At 40.3% G+C, this 16,284-nt stretch overlaps 1 protein-coding gene across 2 annotated transcripts in view; it reads right to left on the bottom strand.

The window, feature by feature from the left end:
* Nucleotides 1-13,242, bottom strand: part of SNX13 (sorting nexin 13) — a 140,204-nt gene extending 126,962 nt beyond the window's left edge. Inside the window, exon 1 of one of the 2 annotated variants that reach the window (XM_065883656.1) lies at nucleotides 13,097-13,242. In XM_065883656.1, coding sequence (XP_065739728.1) covers nucleotides 13,097-13,242 — 146 coding nt within the window. Of the gene's footprint in view, nucleotides 1-13,042 lie in introns of both variants that reach the window. The other variant, XM_065883660.1, reaches the window with a different exon arrangement.
* Between the last annotated feature and the right edge of the window lie 3,042 nt (nucleotides 13,243-16,284).

Genomic DNA, 16,284 nt, shown 5'->3' with positions numbered 1-16,284 from the left:
AACTAGATTTCCACCAACAGTTTGTGAGAATTTTGAAACGGATGAAAATTATGTTGCTAGTAATTTTAATCATATTCTTAGAAATAAACACACTAAAACTTGTACTTCTTCTAAGACATTTAACAACAAAAAATGATTTTTTAAATTACACTTAAATCATTCCTTTAAAAAGCTCTCTTTCTGAATAACAGAGTTCTAATTCATTACATTTCTTGAAACTACTACGGGAATATTTTAGTGAGGAAGGGAGCTTTATTCCACTATATTTTTCAAGGCCAGAAAGAAAACATCAAAAGGAAATTAAAATGTTGAATGCCCAGGTTTCTCAACAATTCTCCTCCTGTTCCATAAATATCTTGTTCTCTTTAGATTCTGTCACTTTAACACTACTAAAATAAAATGTATTATTTTGATATAATACAGTATTGCACTTGGCATTTCTAACCCAATAATTTGTCTACAGCCTACCCACTCTATTTGAGCCACATTACAGTAAGTACATGAAGATCTTCAGGGGCCTCCCTGGTGGCGCAGTGGTTAAGAATCTGCCTGCCAATGCAGGGGACACGGGTTCGAGCCCTGGTCCAGGAAGAACTCACATGCCACGGAGCAACTAAGCCTGTGCGCCACAACTACTGAACCTGCGCTCAGCCCACGAGCCACAACTACTGAGCCCACGTGCCACAGCTACTGAAGCCCGTGCGCCTAGAGCCCGCGCTCTGCAACAAGAGAAGCCGCCGTAATGAGAAGCCCACGCACCACAGCTAAGAGTAGTCCCCACTCTATGCAACTACAGAAAGCCCACGTGCAACAAGGAAGACCCAATGCAGCCAAAAATAATTTTTAAAAAAAATTCTTCAAACACCAAGGTCATTCTCTATCATTACCTCATACTGAAAAATAAACTCAGTCACACAGCAATTCACCTTAAGCTCCTTTTACAAAAGTGAATCCGAAAGAATGAATTTAGTTTATACATTAGAAGACTGTAATTTACCAAAGTGTTCTCTACTACAGTACACAAAACTTTTACTACGGCAGTTAAATAGTGCAATGCAAGATAAAACAGGCCATATTCATAAGTGGCCCCCCTTCGCCTCATTCATATAAGACTGTAACAATACAAGAATAATAGTCCCAATATTGACAATTCAACTTCTGCTTTTCCCCATAATATATAATACAAGGGGAAACTACAGTAAACAGAGTTAAATGTCAAAGCACAGCCTAGCACTGAACTGTCACCAATCTCCTACCTCTCCCTTTCTTCTTATGAAAAGGAGCATCCTCTGAAACAGTAGGAGCCATGATGTATTAAGTGTTAGTATTAACTGTTTAGTGCTTTGCTAACCACTTTATATAGATTTCTAATTCTCACAACCCTATGACATGTTATATTACTAACTCTATTCTATAGATGAGGAAACAGCGAAGTCACAGAAGTGGACCATGAACTGATCTTGGTTTAAAATTTAAGCACGGGGCTTCCCTGGTGGCACAGTGATTAAGAGTCCACCTGCCAGTGCAGGGGACATGGGTTCAAGCCCTGGTCCGGGAAGATCCCACATGCCATGGAGCAACTAAGCCCATGCGCCACAACTACTGAGCCTGAGCTCTAGAGTCTGCGAGCCACAACTACTGAGCCCAAGTGCCACAGCTACTGAAGCCCACGCACCTAGAGCCCGTGCTCTGCAACAAGAGAAGCCACCACAATGAGAAACCCGCGCACCGCAACGAAGAGCAGCCCCCACTTGCCACAACTAGAGAAAGCCCATGCACAGCAACAAAGACCCAATGCAGACAAAAATAAATAAATAAATTTTAAAAATAAAAAAAATAGGGCTTCCCTGGTGGCGCAGTGGTTGAGAGCCCTCCTGTCGATGCAGGGGATGCGGGTTCGTGTCCCGGTCTGGGAAGATCCCACATGCCGCGGAGCGGCTGGGCCCGTGAGCCACGGCTGCTGAGCCTGCGCGTCCAGAGCCTGTGCTCCGCAACGGGAGAGGCCACAACAATGAGAGGCCCGCATACCGAAAAATAAAAAAATAAATAAAATAAAATTCAAGCATGTCCTGAACCATTATTTTACACCGACTCTCAAGTAGACTTTTTTAAAAAAAGGATATGGAGGGGATGGGCAAAATTCTGCACATATATCTAAGGAATCAAATAAAAGTGATTTATTAAGATTTAAAAATTCAATTTATTGGGCTTCCCTGGTGGCGCAGTGGTTGAGAGTCCACCTGCCAATGCAGGGGACGCAGGTTCGTGTCCCGGTCCGGGAAGATCCCATATGCCACGGAGCGGCTGAGCCCGTGAGCCATGGCCGCTGAGCCTGTGTGTCCGGAGCCTGTGCTCCACAACGGGAGAGGCCACAACAGTGAGAGGCCCGCGTACCACAAAAAAAAAAAAAAAAATTCAATTTATCAGAAAAACCTGAAGTAACTAAACTGACACTAATATCTTAGTCCTTGGTACCCCTTAAGAATCTGGTATAGATTTTGTAGGTATTAGTATTCAGATAACTTTCAAGGTATATTCTAGACTTGGTACAGGTTCAAACAAATTTCCTTCATGTTCCTCAAGGCTGTACAGTAACAACTCCACATCAAAACAATGACCCTGAAAGTACTACAAGATGCTCTTAATTCACAATAAAAAATAAAGCTCAACATTGTTCTCTGATAACTCAGAGATTATGAGGCTTTTTAATCAAGATAAGTTCAGACAAGAGGTATACAATTACAAAATGAAATTATACTGAACTGTATTATTTAAAAATATATATAAATTGTTGTATACATTCGCCTTTTAAATTTTTAAGCAATGGAAAGTATTTTTAAACCCATTAAGTGGAGTATAACTTAAAAAATAAAAGTTAAATTATTGTGGCCTCTTTAATTGCTGGAAGTGGGGGAAGGAAAGGGTGATGGTTAGGGGAAAAAACTGAGAAAGCAAGCACGCCTACAGACATAGAGGAGAATAATAAAAGAGGTGAGGGAAAAAATCAACACATCCACAAAGCAACAGCGACAAGGGGGAAAAAATAAGTATAGTAAGGAAAATAGAGACAGACACAGATTCACCCACAAAGGACCTTGATGGTATAATCTTCAGCTAACTAAAATGTTATTATCACATGAACACTCCACTGTTTTTTTTTTTTGCGGTACGCGGGCCTCTCACTCTTGTGGCCTCTCCCGTCGCGGAGCACAGGCTCCGGACGCACAGGCTCAGCGGCCATGGCTCACAGGCCCAGCCGCTCCGCAGCATATGGGATCTTCCCAGACCGGGGCACGAACCCACATCCCCTGCATTGGCAGGTGGACTCTCAACCACTGCGCCACTAGGGAAGCCCAACACTCCACTCTTTGACTATAACAATGTATTGTACTATTACATGAATGCAGATAAGCAGCTCCTGAATAAAGGAACTGAATTTACATTCTTAATACCCATATTTAGATGTATAAGTACAAATCTTATTTGTAATAACTTAGCCCTAAGTCTTTTTCTTAACCTACTACACAGTATACTAATACCAATCAAGCTAACTACATAATTTTTTTAAACAAAGGATTTTAACATTCCTCATCTTTCTATTCCCAAAGAAAGGAACAATTCAAGAGAAAAGCTTAAATAAATTCTGAGCTACTTTACATAAAACTTTATCAAATTGACAAGAACCTTAGTACTTCCCGTAGCAGAAAACTACACAACACTGGCGTCTTTTTAAAGCATAATGTGAGATTACACTACAACTTTTCCCTTTCACTTCATCTACTGTAAAAGCTTTAGTGGGCAGAAGAAATTATTGTTCAGTCAAAAGTTCTAGTTATTAAAAAAAAAAGTTCTAGTTATGACCACAGTATACAAGTGTCACCTCTCTGGATTTCCTCCTGATATTTAGTCTAGATCTAGCTCTTAGTGCAATACATAATTTAGAAAGTTAATAAAAACTGAGAAAGGGAAGAATTAGATCATCTGCATCAAAGGGGATTATTTTGTTTAATTTTACATTTTAAAACTTCCTCAATAAAACAAAGACAAAATACAAAAAACAACTTCAAACACATTCTAAGTTATAAAAAATAAACCACTTGTTATTTACTTCTGAGGAAACAATAATTAAAATCTAGTTATTTCTTGAGTTTTATTGTGGGAAATACTGTGTGCAGTACTTAACATGTTATTTCACTTAATACTTAGAACAACCCTATACGGTATCATTAATTTAAAAGTTACACAGATGATAAAACTGAGGCTCAAAAAGGTTAATAACTTTCTAAGGTCAAAATACTCTGAAGTGACAAAACAGATTCAAATCCAAATAATCTGACACCAACGGCCAGTCTTAACCAAAAGCATACACTCTTCTTCAGAAACTAAGAATGTCCAATTTGTGATTAGAAGACATATATGTGGCAGGGTTGGGGGGAGAGAGAGAGAAGAGAGAGATAGAGATGATTAACACTCTGAGTCCCAGTACAAAGGCAATCTCACTAACTTCTGGAGTTCTATAAATTTTGCATTAGTGCCTATTATTTGATCGAATATTCTGAGCTATCAGACATTAACTGGTAGAGCTTTTATAAATTATAAAATATTCTTAAGTCTAATTGATTTTTCTAAAATTTTTATATAATCAACACACCCACTATTTGTAAAGTCCATTATTTCAGTTTCTTTTTCTGTACCTTTGTTGTGTTCCACCTTTCAAGTTGTCGCCAACCTCCCTCTAAACCACTTCCTCTTATTCTGCTCTTACCAGGATTAGACTATTGCAACGGTTTGAGTGTTGAGCACTTAGGTAGTACTCAAGAAAAAGCATATGATGTTAGTAATTAACACTGGACATTAAAGTAGCTAGTTATACTAACAGTTGTGATCTGATTAAACACCCTGAGGAAAGTTCTGAGGAAGAAAAAATGCCACCTCAAATAATCTCAGGAAGAGAAATCAAGAACAAATTCTGAAGTACAATATTACGACTTGGAGAAACATTAGATAATACATAATATCATAGTATCTTAAAATCAGACCATTATTTCCCAAAATCTATGTAATAACTAAACTGAGGTGAAATTTTATTTCAGACTTAACTCTTCCATTAAAACTGTACAACTTCAGTTTTATAACTTCCAAGCCTCAAATGATCGTGAATCCAAGAGCCATTCTCCATACATATCCTGTTGTCACACAACTCTGGCCTGAAAATAAAAGATGTCACAATACAAAGAATCACAGACTCGCTCACCTGCCAAACCACAGCCAGGCTAAAGATAGCTCCAGGGTTCCAAGAGCAAAACCAATTCACGTTTAAATAGAGTAACATTCAAGGACTCTCCAATAATGCAGGGCTAAGGTCAAAAGCAAAACGGGATTCACCATAGGAATTTCACAGCTGCATCAGAATTAAAAGGTCCCTCAGGAAATTGGAGAAAACAGTGCAGTAATCTAACAATGGTGAATTATTCCAGGTGATTGTATATGAGCCTCTGGCACTAACTGAAAGATCATTAAACCAGCTGCAGAATTATTTTATTGAACTTTTCTGGTACATATTATTTCTGAATATACAGTGGAATTATAGATGGGTGAAATGATCTAACAATTCTCTAAGAGTGACATTGAGAGGTATTTTAGGTAAGAGATCGTGGTAGCAGCTGCCCTCCTAGAAAAGGTACCCCCCAAATTTCCAACTTTTTGAAATTCATGACTGAATTTTTACTCTTACTTGCAACTTCGAGACAACATTAAAGGTCATACAAACACGAAACACTCAACAAAGCACCACAAAAATCTGCATTACTGTACTATTATAAACAAAGCTTTAGGTTTATCTAGTTCAGGAATACAAATGAAATCATAAAAAGTAAGTAGTAAGAAACACAAAATAAAATCCAAGTTGTTCTTGCATTTATGATTTGTCACATGAAAATAACATCAATCTAATCAGATTCTTCTCTGTAGGAAAAATTAAAACAGAATTACATTCTAACTAAATGCTTAATGTTCACCTTTTTTTTTTTTTGGTCTAACTTTTGTATGCGTGTTTTGTGATCCCAAACATAGTATTCAACCACAGTGTACTATTTTAAAAAGCCTAATGGACAGAGATAATAACCAATCCTTGAAGGGTAATTAATGTGATAGTTTAAATTTATCAAAGACGATTTTTGTCTTAGTAATTTTTCAATTTTACTTTCATTTTGCTGGAGGGAGTATTCAACATTCTTTTATTGACAGATATTTAGTGAGGGCTAAGCGTGAGGCTCTCTTCCAGGCACTGGGAATACAATGGTAAGCCGCACATTCAGGAGTTTACACGAATATGTAACATACGGGGTAGGGACCAAGTACTTCTTTTACCAAGGTAATGGAACTCAGCTACGTCTTTCAGTAAAATCTGGTAGACCTCTTAAGGAGATATAAAGAGTCTTTTCATAAAAACAAAACAAAAGACAAATTCACTTTTTTTTTTTTTTGCTCCTCTGTTCTCTTGTGGGTTTTTTTCCACTTCTCACTGTGAATTAGCTTGGAGCGAATAGAGACAGTAGAAATGGGCTGACTCTTCAGTTGTAAGAAGCAGCTCATTTTAGAGCAGCCATGTCATCCAAACTGGTAGTTTTACCTGGAGTTAACTAAAGCAAATGCAAGTAATTACCTTTTAATTACATTCTCCAACCTTTTATCCCTCTTAATTTTTCACCTTTTAATTACGTAATTTGTTTTATTCTGACAAAAGACCTCAAAGCTTCACCTGAATGATGGCCAAAGTGGCACCAGTTAGCTCTGATAGTGAATTTTCTGAGGGCAGGTTTCAGGTCAGACACAACTGCAGCACCAGAACTTAGCATGTGCCTACCACAGAGTAGGGGTATTTATGTTTGGTGAACAAAGTGATCCACAAAAATTAATCTCCATTAGTACAAGTTACAACCAAAGCCTTATAAAAATTGTATTAAACAATTAAGAATTAAGAACTTATTAATTTATTTCTTAAGAATCTACCAGGATTTTAATAATTTACCAGGGTTGATTAAAAATAAAGGATTTCTTTTCCCACGAATATTTCACACTGTGTATAAACAAATGACTACTAACCCTCAAATAAGTAACCTTTTTCAAAATATTTTTTGGAACTGCCCTTTCAGAAATTCTCTGGAATCAATTTACCAACCACACAAGAAGCTATCCTTATTATTACTCGGCAAGACATGCTCTCAGTCTATTTTTTTTCCTTTCCCTTCTTTTAATCTAGTCCCTGCCTCTCTGTAACTGCACCAATGGCCAGAGGACACCCTCTTTCTCCTGGGATCCACTGAGAAGCTAGTGAGCCATAAAGCTATGGAGCCTAGAACCTGAATTCATATTAGTGCAAGACATATAGAGAACAAAACTGATGTATTAACCACTAATATTTGTATAATGATTGACAGTTTACAAAGAATTTTACTCTCTATCATTTTATTTGATCTTCATAACAATGTGAGAGTAGCTAGGAAGGTGCTATTATTATCCCAATTTCACAAAGAAGGAAACTAAGGGCCAGAAAGTTCAAACAATTTCCCCAATGTCACATCATAAATAAGTGGTGAAGTTAAGACTCATCCTTAGAAATGCCTAACATATAGGTCATATTCGTGTAACCTCACTATTGTGGTAGATGACAGACAAAGTATGCATCACCATGACTTCAACCTATTACTCAAGTTTCAACCATTTTTTAACATGATAAAACAGAGCTGTCCACTTGCTTTAATTCAAAGTTCCCTCTCCTCACAAATATATAAGGCATTGTAATATGAAAATTAAACTCGACTCAGAAAGTCAATGTTAGAGTTCCATCAACTGAGGGAGCACTTGATGGTCTGTGAAACCGCAGAATTTCAAAACACAATTTAAAAAGCCATACCCTGAGAACCTCACTCAGGAATGCCATAAAGTCACTTAGCTTTGCCACCAAATGGCTAATTGGTGAGTAGCCAGCATTGGAAACTCTTAACGATGATAGAACCTGTTTTCTTCCTCTTCCAGAAGCTCATGCTCCCTCCTTTTCCATTATTACTCAGCTAACAGAGCTTACCTGATCCACCTAAAACGATCTACTTCAAACATCCTCGCATACCCCTTTTTTTCTCTCTTTACTCTAGACAATACTCTTTATTCCACAGTTAAACTAGAAATGACACTAAACACAAGCATGAGCACATCTAACAACGTGATTAAATTAAGAGATAAAGCACCCTTTATAATCTGTAAAAGTGTATACATGTGCTGGTAGTTACTACACACAGAAATGTAAACCCATACACTTTGCAGTGGCCTTATGATTCACAAACCAATGCCTTGTACCTTTAAAACTACAAACGTCTGTACTTTAATTCCGTATTTCCTCAAATAAATAAAAGTAATTTTATAAACGTGTAGCAATTAAGGCAAAACTTTTAAACACAGTGGACTAGTTAAGAAACTTTTATCAATTTCTATGAAACACTGGTCAACAAACTTTGGAACAATCCATCTGAACACTAGTATCTCCCTACCTAGGACTCCCAAGGATGGTTATGGAAATCTAAAACCTCTATTTTAATATTCTGAAATGCCAAATGGAAGACCTACGTTTATCTAATATAAAGTTGTAGAGTTTAACTAAAAAAATCACACATTTGCTTTTGTTTGCAATTCTGTCAACCAGCTAGCTAGGTGATAATCAGAAGTGATGAAAAAACGGTATATGCGTGCTAGAATAAGAAAATATAATGAAAATAAATACTAAACAAATATGGTTTATTTATAAGCTCTCTGAAAGTCTGGAATCAGTGGGGGGAAAATAAAACAAAGGCCCTTTAGAATTCTTGAGAAATGGTTGGCAATACTCAACTTGGCTTGTCAAAAGATGTAGAGTGGCAAGCCAGCCTCATTCTAGACAGTAATGTCCTTCTACTTCCCTTATAAAATCTCCTTCCCACCTCTTAACATCCTTTGAATAGCAATGGGCCTATGCTTCTTGTTCTGGTTAGTAGCCTTTATAATGTCATTAACTAATAATTAAAGGAATAGCTCACGTCATTTAAGGAGTAACCCACCCCAAGAGTATTTCTCTTAACTAATGTATTAACGAACAAAATCAAGTCATAATTTTTTCTTAACCACTTACTATGGGCAAGAGTGTGTGTGTGTGTGTTTAAAAAGAGCTCTGAAAGTCCAAAGACTCTCCCTTAATGCACAACTCATCACATCTCAGGATTTCCCAAAGTGAAATACAAGAAACTCTGTAAGTATCTGTATTCGTCAGGGTTATCCAGAGAAACAGAACCAATAGGAAATTTTTTTAAGGAGATTTATTATGAGGGACTGGCTCACAAGATTATGGAAGCTGAGAAGTCCCACCATCTGCTGTCTGCAAGCTGGAGAGCCAGGAAAGCCAGTGGTGTAATTCAATCCAAAGGCCTGAGAATCTGGGGATCTGATGGTATAAATCCCAGTCCAAGGGCAGGAGAAGATGAAATGAAATGTCCCAGCTCAAACAGTGATGCAGAAAAAAGGGAAAATTCTTTCTTTCTATTGTTCTACTCAGGCCCTCAAGAGATTGGATGGTGCCCACCCACACTAGGGAGAGCAATCTAGTTTAACAAGTCCACCAATTCCAGTCCTAATCTCATCCTCATCCAGCTGCACCATCACAGTGGTACCCAGAAATAATGTTTAATGTGGCACCCCAAGGCCAATCAAGTTGACACATAAAATTAACCATCACAGTCTCTATGCAATTTGACACAAGTTCTAACACATTCTTTGACAGCAAATCACCTATCAAAAGCTATAAGAAGTCCTTTTTAAGTTCCGTTAGGCAAATCTTCCAAACTTATTTGAACTACAAAATTGTACTCCCTTAATTATTAACCTGGGACCTCTAAAAGTGCAGCAGTTTATGCCTTACCCATCTGTACCATATTTGTTAACCACAAAATCCAAGAATGAGTGTTAATATATTAAAAAAAATCAATAAATCTAGATGGAAATAACTTAGCACAACTACAATTTTTATGTAACATTTACTAATGCTCCACGTTTACACACAACCCAAACAACTACTAAGTTTAAATAAGTACGATTTTTATTCACTATTTTTAAAAGCACAAGTGTCAACAGGCTGGTAACTGGTTTTTATGCACAGACAATCTCTAGAGTATGCCACAGCAGTGGTGCAAATTCAGCATATTTTCCTACATCTTCTATTAACTTTAGTTCTCTGCAATAATACATGCTCAGAAATAATAACCCAGTAGCTTTTTAAAGTGTGTGTAATGAAAATTCACTAATAAATATTTCATTATAGTTGAATGTTGTGAAAATTCAGATTAATTGAAACAAGTTCTCAGGTAAACATCCTATACCCTAAGTCTGATATGTGGAAGTTCACTCCTATTTAAAAAAAAGAGTGGGTGGGGCTTCCCTGGTGGCGCAGTGGTTAAGAATCGCCTGCCAATGCAAGGGGCCAAGGGTTCAAGCCCTGGTCCAGGAAGATCCCACATGCCACAGAGCAACTAAGCCCGTGCACCGCAACTACTGAGCCTGCGCTCTAGAGCTCACAAACCACAACTACTGAGCCCATGTGCCACAACTACTGAGCCTGCACTCTAGAGCCTGTGCTCCACAACAGAAGCCACAATGAGAAGCCTGCGCACCGCAACAAAGAGTAGCCCCCACTCTCCGCAACTAGAGAAAGCCTGCGCGCAGCAACGAAGACCCAATGCAGCCAAAAATAAATAAATAAAAGATAAATTAAAATAAATAAATACAATAAAATCTCTCAAGAAAGCCGAAAACTATTCATAGAGAGGAAAATGGTCAGAGTTCTATACTGAGAGTCAGGAGATGGGATTCTAGTTTTACCTTTGCTTCTAATAATTGTTTGGCCTTGGATAAGTCTCTGGGCTTCAGTTTTCTCATCTATAAAATGACTACTCACAACCACAGATGAGATCCAAGTACCATTTAATGTGGGCCTTACTTTGGAGAGGTAATCCAGTGTAGTGGTTAACGATAAACTCAGCAGAGACTGCCCAGGTTGGAATCCCGGCTCTTCCACTTAAAAGCTACGCACAGCGCACGCGCACACACGCACACACACACACAAACACACACACACACACACAAACACACACACAGCAATAAAGCACATCTAACTACTATCACTGACTTACTGTTTAAAATATTTCACTGAAAGATGAAATTATTTTAAAATACAGAAGCTTCAGGGAGTTCCCTGGTGGCCTAGCGGTTAGGATTCCGCGGCTTTCACTGCCGTGGCCCGGGTTCAATCCCTGGTCAGGGAATTGACATCCCGCAAGCCACGTGGCACAGCCAAAAAATAAAATAAAATAAAATACAGAAGCTTAGAAAGTTCAGCCTTTCCAAATCAAGACTCTCATTTTACTAGCAAGCACTGAGTTCATGTGAAAGCAGTACAACTCTTCAAAGGCTGCTAACCTAAGCCAAATTTAACCAAAAGATTATCTCATAAAATACTGTACATTAGCAACACCACTAAAAATTTATTATAAGGCTAATTATTCCCAACAAAATATCACACTAAAGGTAAAAATAGATCTTCTGCTACTTGCCTTTTTTTTTTTAACCTAATACTGCTAATGACAACAGAGCTTATGATATACCATAATCTCTGTGAATAAAATTAACCATGGGAATAAAATTAACTACAGGAAAGAAAAAAATAATCTGTAGAATTCAGAAATATAAAGTGAACTACAAACTACTAGAAATAAGTAGTTCATGAGTTAAAAATCAACCAATAAGTATTTACCAGGCCCTCCTACACCAGGCTGTGTGCAGATTATTAAGTACAAATACCAAAGTATGAAGTTCCTCAGAGCTAATAAGGCTGGAAAGGCAAGTCCTTTATTATCACATTTTCACACAACAAAAGCCACTCATCTACAAACATTTTTATGTCCTCCTTAGCCCAAGTAAGAATACTTCTCATTACCCATTAAAATTGTTTGCTATCCTTAGTTCAGCCCACAAAGATGCCCAAACTAGTCCGTGACAGCTGACATTGGAAGCTTCACAGGACTTAAAGTGAGTATAGCTTCTAAGATATTTCCTCAAATCCACAAGCTTCAGAATTTATCTTCAATGACACCCACACTAACATATACCACAGCACATAACTGTTAACTCAGGTCAAGTACCTACTTACAACAATTTCGTTCTTCCCCTTAAAGTACTGCTAGTAAAGGCAAACTCTACTTCTTCAAAAAGTCTGCTTTTTGCAATGGTCATCAAGCACTAGAAAAGGGAAATTGATTGGCTAGTCACAGTTGCCCTACTTCCATTTCAGAATCAAGGGAAAAAACTGTTCCACTGAGAGTACCAAGGAAGTCTTAAGCAAATCAAGAGGATAGATGCTAAACTCAACTTTCAGATTCCTACGATTTAAGCTAAAGGTGACAGGGTGTGGGAGAGGGAGGTGATGTAACTGGGCTATCTAAGTATTCCCCTGAGAAAAAGAGGTCCTCTTCACGAAGCAGTCAAGGTAGGGGGTGGGAAACAAACCGGTCTGGCCGAGTGACAAACCCAGGATGCTGACCGAGCTTGGAGGTGGAGGGCCCTGGAGGCCAGGGACCCGCGAAGAGAGAGACCTCGGGAAAACCGTAGGGGAACAGGAACCAGCAGCAACGCGGAGAGACCGACACTGCCACAGACCAGCGTGTAAGGGGACGCCACGAAGGGAGCGGCGAGTTAGGAGGCAGCGACGGCAGGAGGGAGACCAGTGCCAGGGGCGACGAGAAGTGGCAACTGCGAAAGAAGAGGCACAGGCAGCCGGAGGTGGCGGGACTGTTGAGTCAGCACAGCTCCTCTTCAGGGGGCACTTGTAGGATCCCCGCTCTGCTCGGGCCCCGGGGCCCGCTACCAAGGGTCGAGCCCGCAGGCGGCGGAAATAATGTTATCCGACAGGCAGGCGCCGGCCCCTTCCCCATTTCACAGGTAAACACTGGCCGCCGTCGCCGCTTACCTCTGTTAACATTATTACACCCCGGGGAAGTGAGCTCCTCCCTAGCCTCGCCGCATGGCAACAGCCGTAGCAGCAGCGAAAACTGCCTGAGCCGCCGCCAACGGCGGCAACAGCTCCTTCAGTCCTCTCCCGGGCGGCGGCTTTACTCGGCTTCGCTGGCTTCCCCCCGGCCCGGCAGCTCTCGACGGACGCGCCGCCATCTTGGAAGAGCGACGTCCGCGTCTCCCCGCGACGTGCGCTCCCATTGGCGGGCGCAGGGGCAGCCGGCGTCTCGTGACCGTCGCCATAGCGCCGGCGCGAGGGGAAGTGGAGGCGGGTGGCCGGAGACCCAATCGGCGCCAGCTGAAAGGGCCCTGGGGCAGGGCGCAGAGGCCGACTTGGGACCGCTGGGAGGGCAAAGAGGCCCCCGCGCGATGCCGGCCCGGGAGTCCGCGCGCGCGTCCGCGGCGGCCGCTGATCCTCCGCCGCACGCCGGGGTCGGTCGGCCCTGGGGTACAGCGAGACGGGCAGAGGCCGAGGCTTCCATGGATGGCGCTGCGGACCTCGCGCGTCTCGGGGACAAGGCGGCAGATGTCCACTAGAAAAACTTCCCTCTCGCATATCTCCGGCCCCGCGGCGACCCAAGAGCAGGAGGGGGATGTTCGGCTTTCTCCACTGTCTGGGGCTTAAATATGAGCTGAAAGTGCTCCCTCCTCAGCCCCTCTTTCCTTCTGAACTTTGACAGAAACTTTCCTTTGTCCTTACCAGTCCTCAGCGAGTTCTCTTCTGGGGTGCGCGACAGGTAGTAGAAGTGATACAGGCATATCAGCTTTACGCCGGTCGTAGCAGAGTGTCGCTGATTCGGTGTTTGGCCAGCAACTGTATAACAATGAGGGCTTGGTTTTGCTCTTCCTAAGAGACCTCTAAAAAATGTAAAGCCAATTTTACTTTTTAACTGCGGTCTGTACAACTTCACTGGCTTCTTGATACAGTGTGTGCGTGTGTGTGTGTGTGTGTGTGTGTTTGTGTGTATCATGATGAGCAAATTTCAGCACGTGTCATTGTCAATAGTCCTAACTTAAATGGGACTGAACTCTGGAACGCAGGGTGCATAGAAGCCCCTGTTACTGACACCGTTCTGAACCTGCCACTAGGCGAGTTACAGTGTGTGAAACTGAAGGCAGTCACTTCTACCTGAATTGTAATGAAAGTAATTTACCTGAACCTGCTGTCAAAGTGAGTTACCCTGTTGTATGTTAGAAACCAGTTTCCAAGGAAATTGACAAGTAAATTTTCAAATTTGACACGCAGAATCCATCCACCTCTTTCAAGGGGTTACAGAGGCATTTGGGAAAGAAGTTCCTTCCCCTTAACAATAGTACTGTTGTGTAAAATGAAATTTACCTAATACATTACTCTTATATTCTCAAAACATTAAGGCATTAGAAACTTTGTGTTACCTCTGTTGTGTCCTTATCAAGGAAAGAGAATGATTCATTTAGGTAGCCAGGTAGAAATTCAAGATAAATCCTGATTTTACTCAATTCAACTAAGTGAGGCAAAGTAATTTTGCTGTTGTTTTAATCTACATCTAATACATAATTTTCATATTACTGGGCCAGCAAAATTCTGACCTCTGCAACAGAATAAAATGTGTTACAGGGATTGACAGAATAGCCATGAATAGAAAATAAGATTGGAAAATACTCTCTGGCCTAAGATATTAAGGAAACAAAGAGATACTAGAGACAACAAGGAACCTGGAAAAAGATAACTGTTCCAACCTATAAATAAGAAAACAGAGGAGGCTCATTAATATTTAAGATACCAACTAGTAAATTAAAACTGTAATTTAGGTGTCTGGCCTGAGTATTTAATTTTCTTTTCACATGTTTTGCCCATTCCAGAAGGAAGGCATTTTCACTTATTTTAAAGGTGATAAATTAAGTGTAGGCACAACTTGAGGTTTGTACCAACCTGTAATATGACATGGCTATGCTTTTAACATTTAGAAGTTTGTCCGTAGACCTAGGAGCAAGCCAAAATCATTAGCTCCAAGTTTTCTCAGCCCGAGTTCTTTCTGTGACCTAAAAAACCTTATGTTATCTAGCCTCCCCAGTCCCACCCCACATCCACCTCTCTGACCTCATTTCTGCTAAGCGCTGCTCCTATAACAGCAAGGCATCCTCTAGCCCTGGGGCCTTTGCACTGAATATTTATCTGGAAGGATCTTTCCACCAGGTACCTGCATGGCTAGATCTCTCACTTCTGTTCCATCTTTGCTCAAATACCACCTTTTTCAAGGAAGCCTATTCTGACCATCCTTTTAAAATGTTGCCCCTCCCCCAGTGTCCTCCTAAAAGACTCCCAAGGAAAAAGCCTAATTAAAAATGAAAACAAAATCCTTTGTGTTGAAAGAATTTTTTTTTCAATTGACCATTGTGTGTTCTTATCTTGCAATTAATGGGGGAATTACTTTCACTGTCACTAGAATGCCAGAGAGAAGTTTATGACAGAATAGTAAGCTGAGCCTTTCCCTTAAGCTTATATTACTGCTGATATTTTCAATGGTGATAATGGGATGGGGGGATAATAAAGATAAAATATGTTTAGAAGAAAAGCTTTCTTGCGCTTCCGTGGTGGCGCAGTGGTTGAGAGTCCCCCTGCTGATGCAGGGGACACGGGTTCGTGCCCCGGTCCGGGAAGATCCCACATGCCTCGGAGCGGCTGGGCCCGTGAGCCATGGCCGCTGAGCCTGCGCATCCAGAGCCTGTGCTCTGCAACGGGAGAGGCCACAACAGTGAGAGGCCCACGTACCGTAAAAAAAAAAAAAAAAAAAGAAAAGCTTTCTTATGTATATATACATTGGCATGAGTCAAAGTTAATTTGCTAGTAAGGGAAGCAACAAAGTAAATAAGGTATGTCATTTCAGAGATTTATAGAAGTTGGAAAGAGAATGCTTATAGAAGCAGCTAGCTTCAAAAAAAAAAGTAAGCATCTGATTTGGCACAGATTACAGTTTCATACCACGTGGTCTTAAAAACATCCTATCAGTTGTTACAGAGGAAACCTGGGACAGGCTGACCTGAGATGCCACGTTCTTTGGCTATCAATCAGAAATTTGAAACAAAACAAAACTATCCATCTTAAGAAACACATGATAAGGATACATCTGTGGTTGTTGTTGCAAAAGGTTTGATTCCTCAGCAAGCAGTGTCCAGTCTAACACAGGAAAGGATGACAAAAAGAGGTCAGAGGCAAAA

This window comes from Phocoena phocoena, chromosome 9, assembly GCF_963924675.1.
Source record: "Phocoena phocoena chromosome 9, mPhoPho1.1, whole genome shotgun sequence".
Classification (NCBI taxonomy): Eukaryota; Metazoa; Chordata; class Mammalia; order Artiodactyla; family Phocoenidae; genus Phocoena; species Phocoena phocoena.
Note: the sequence above shows the minus strand (reverse complement) of the source record. Positions and strands in the feature narration are given on the sequence as shown.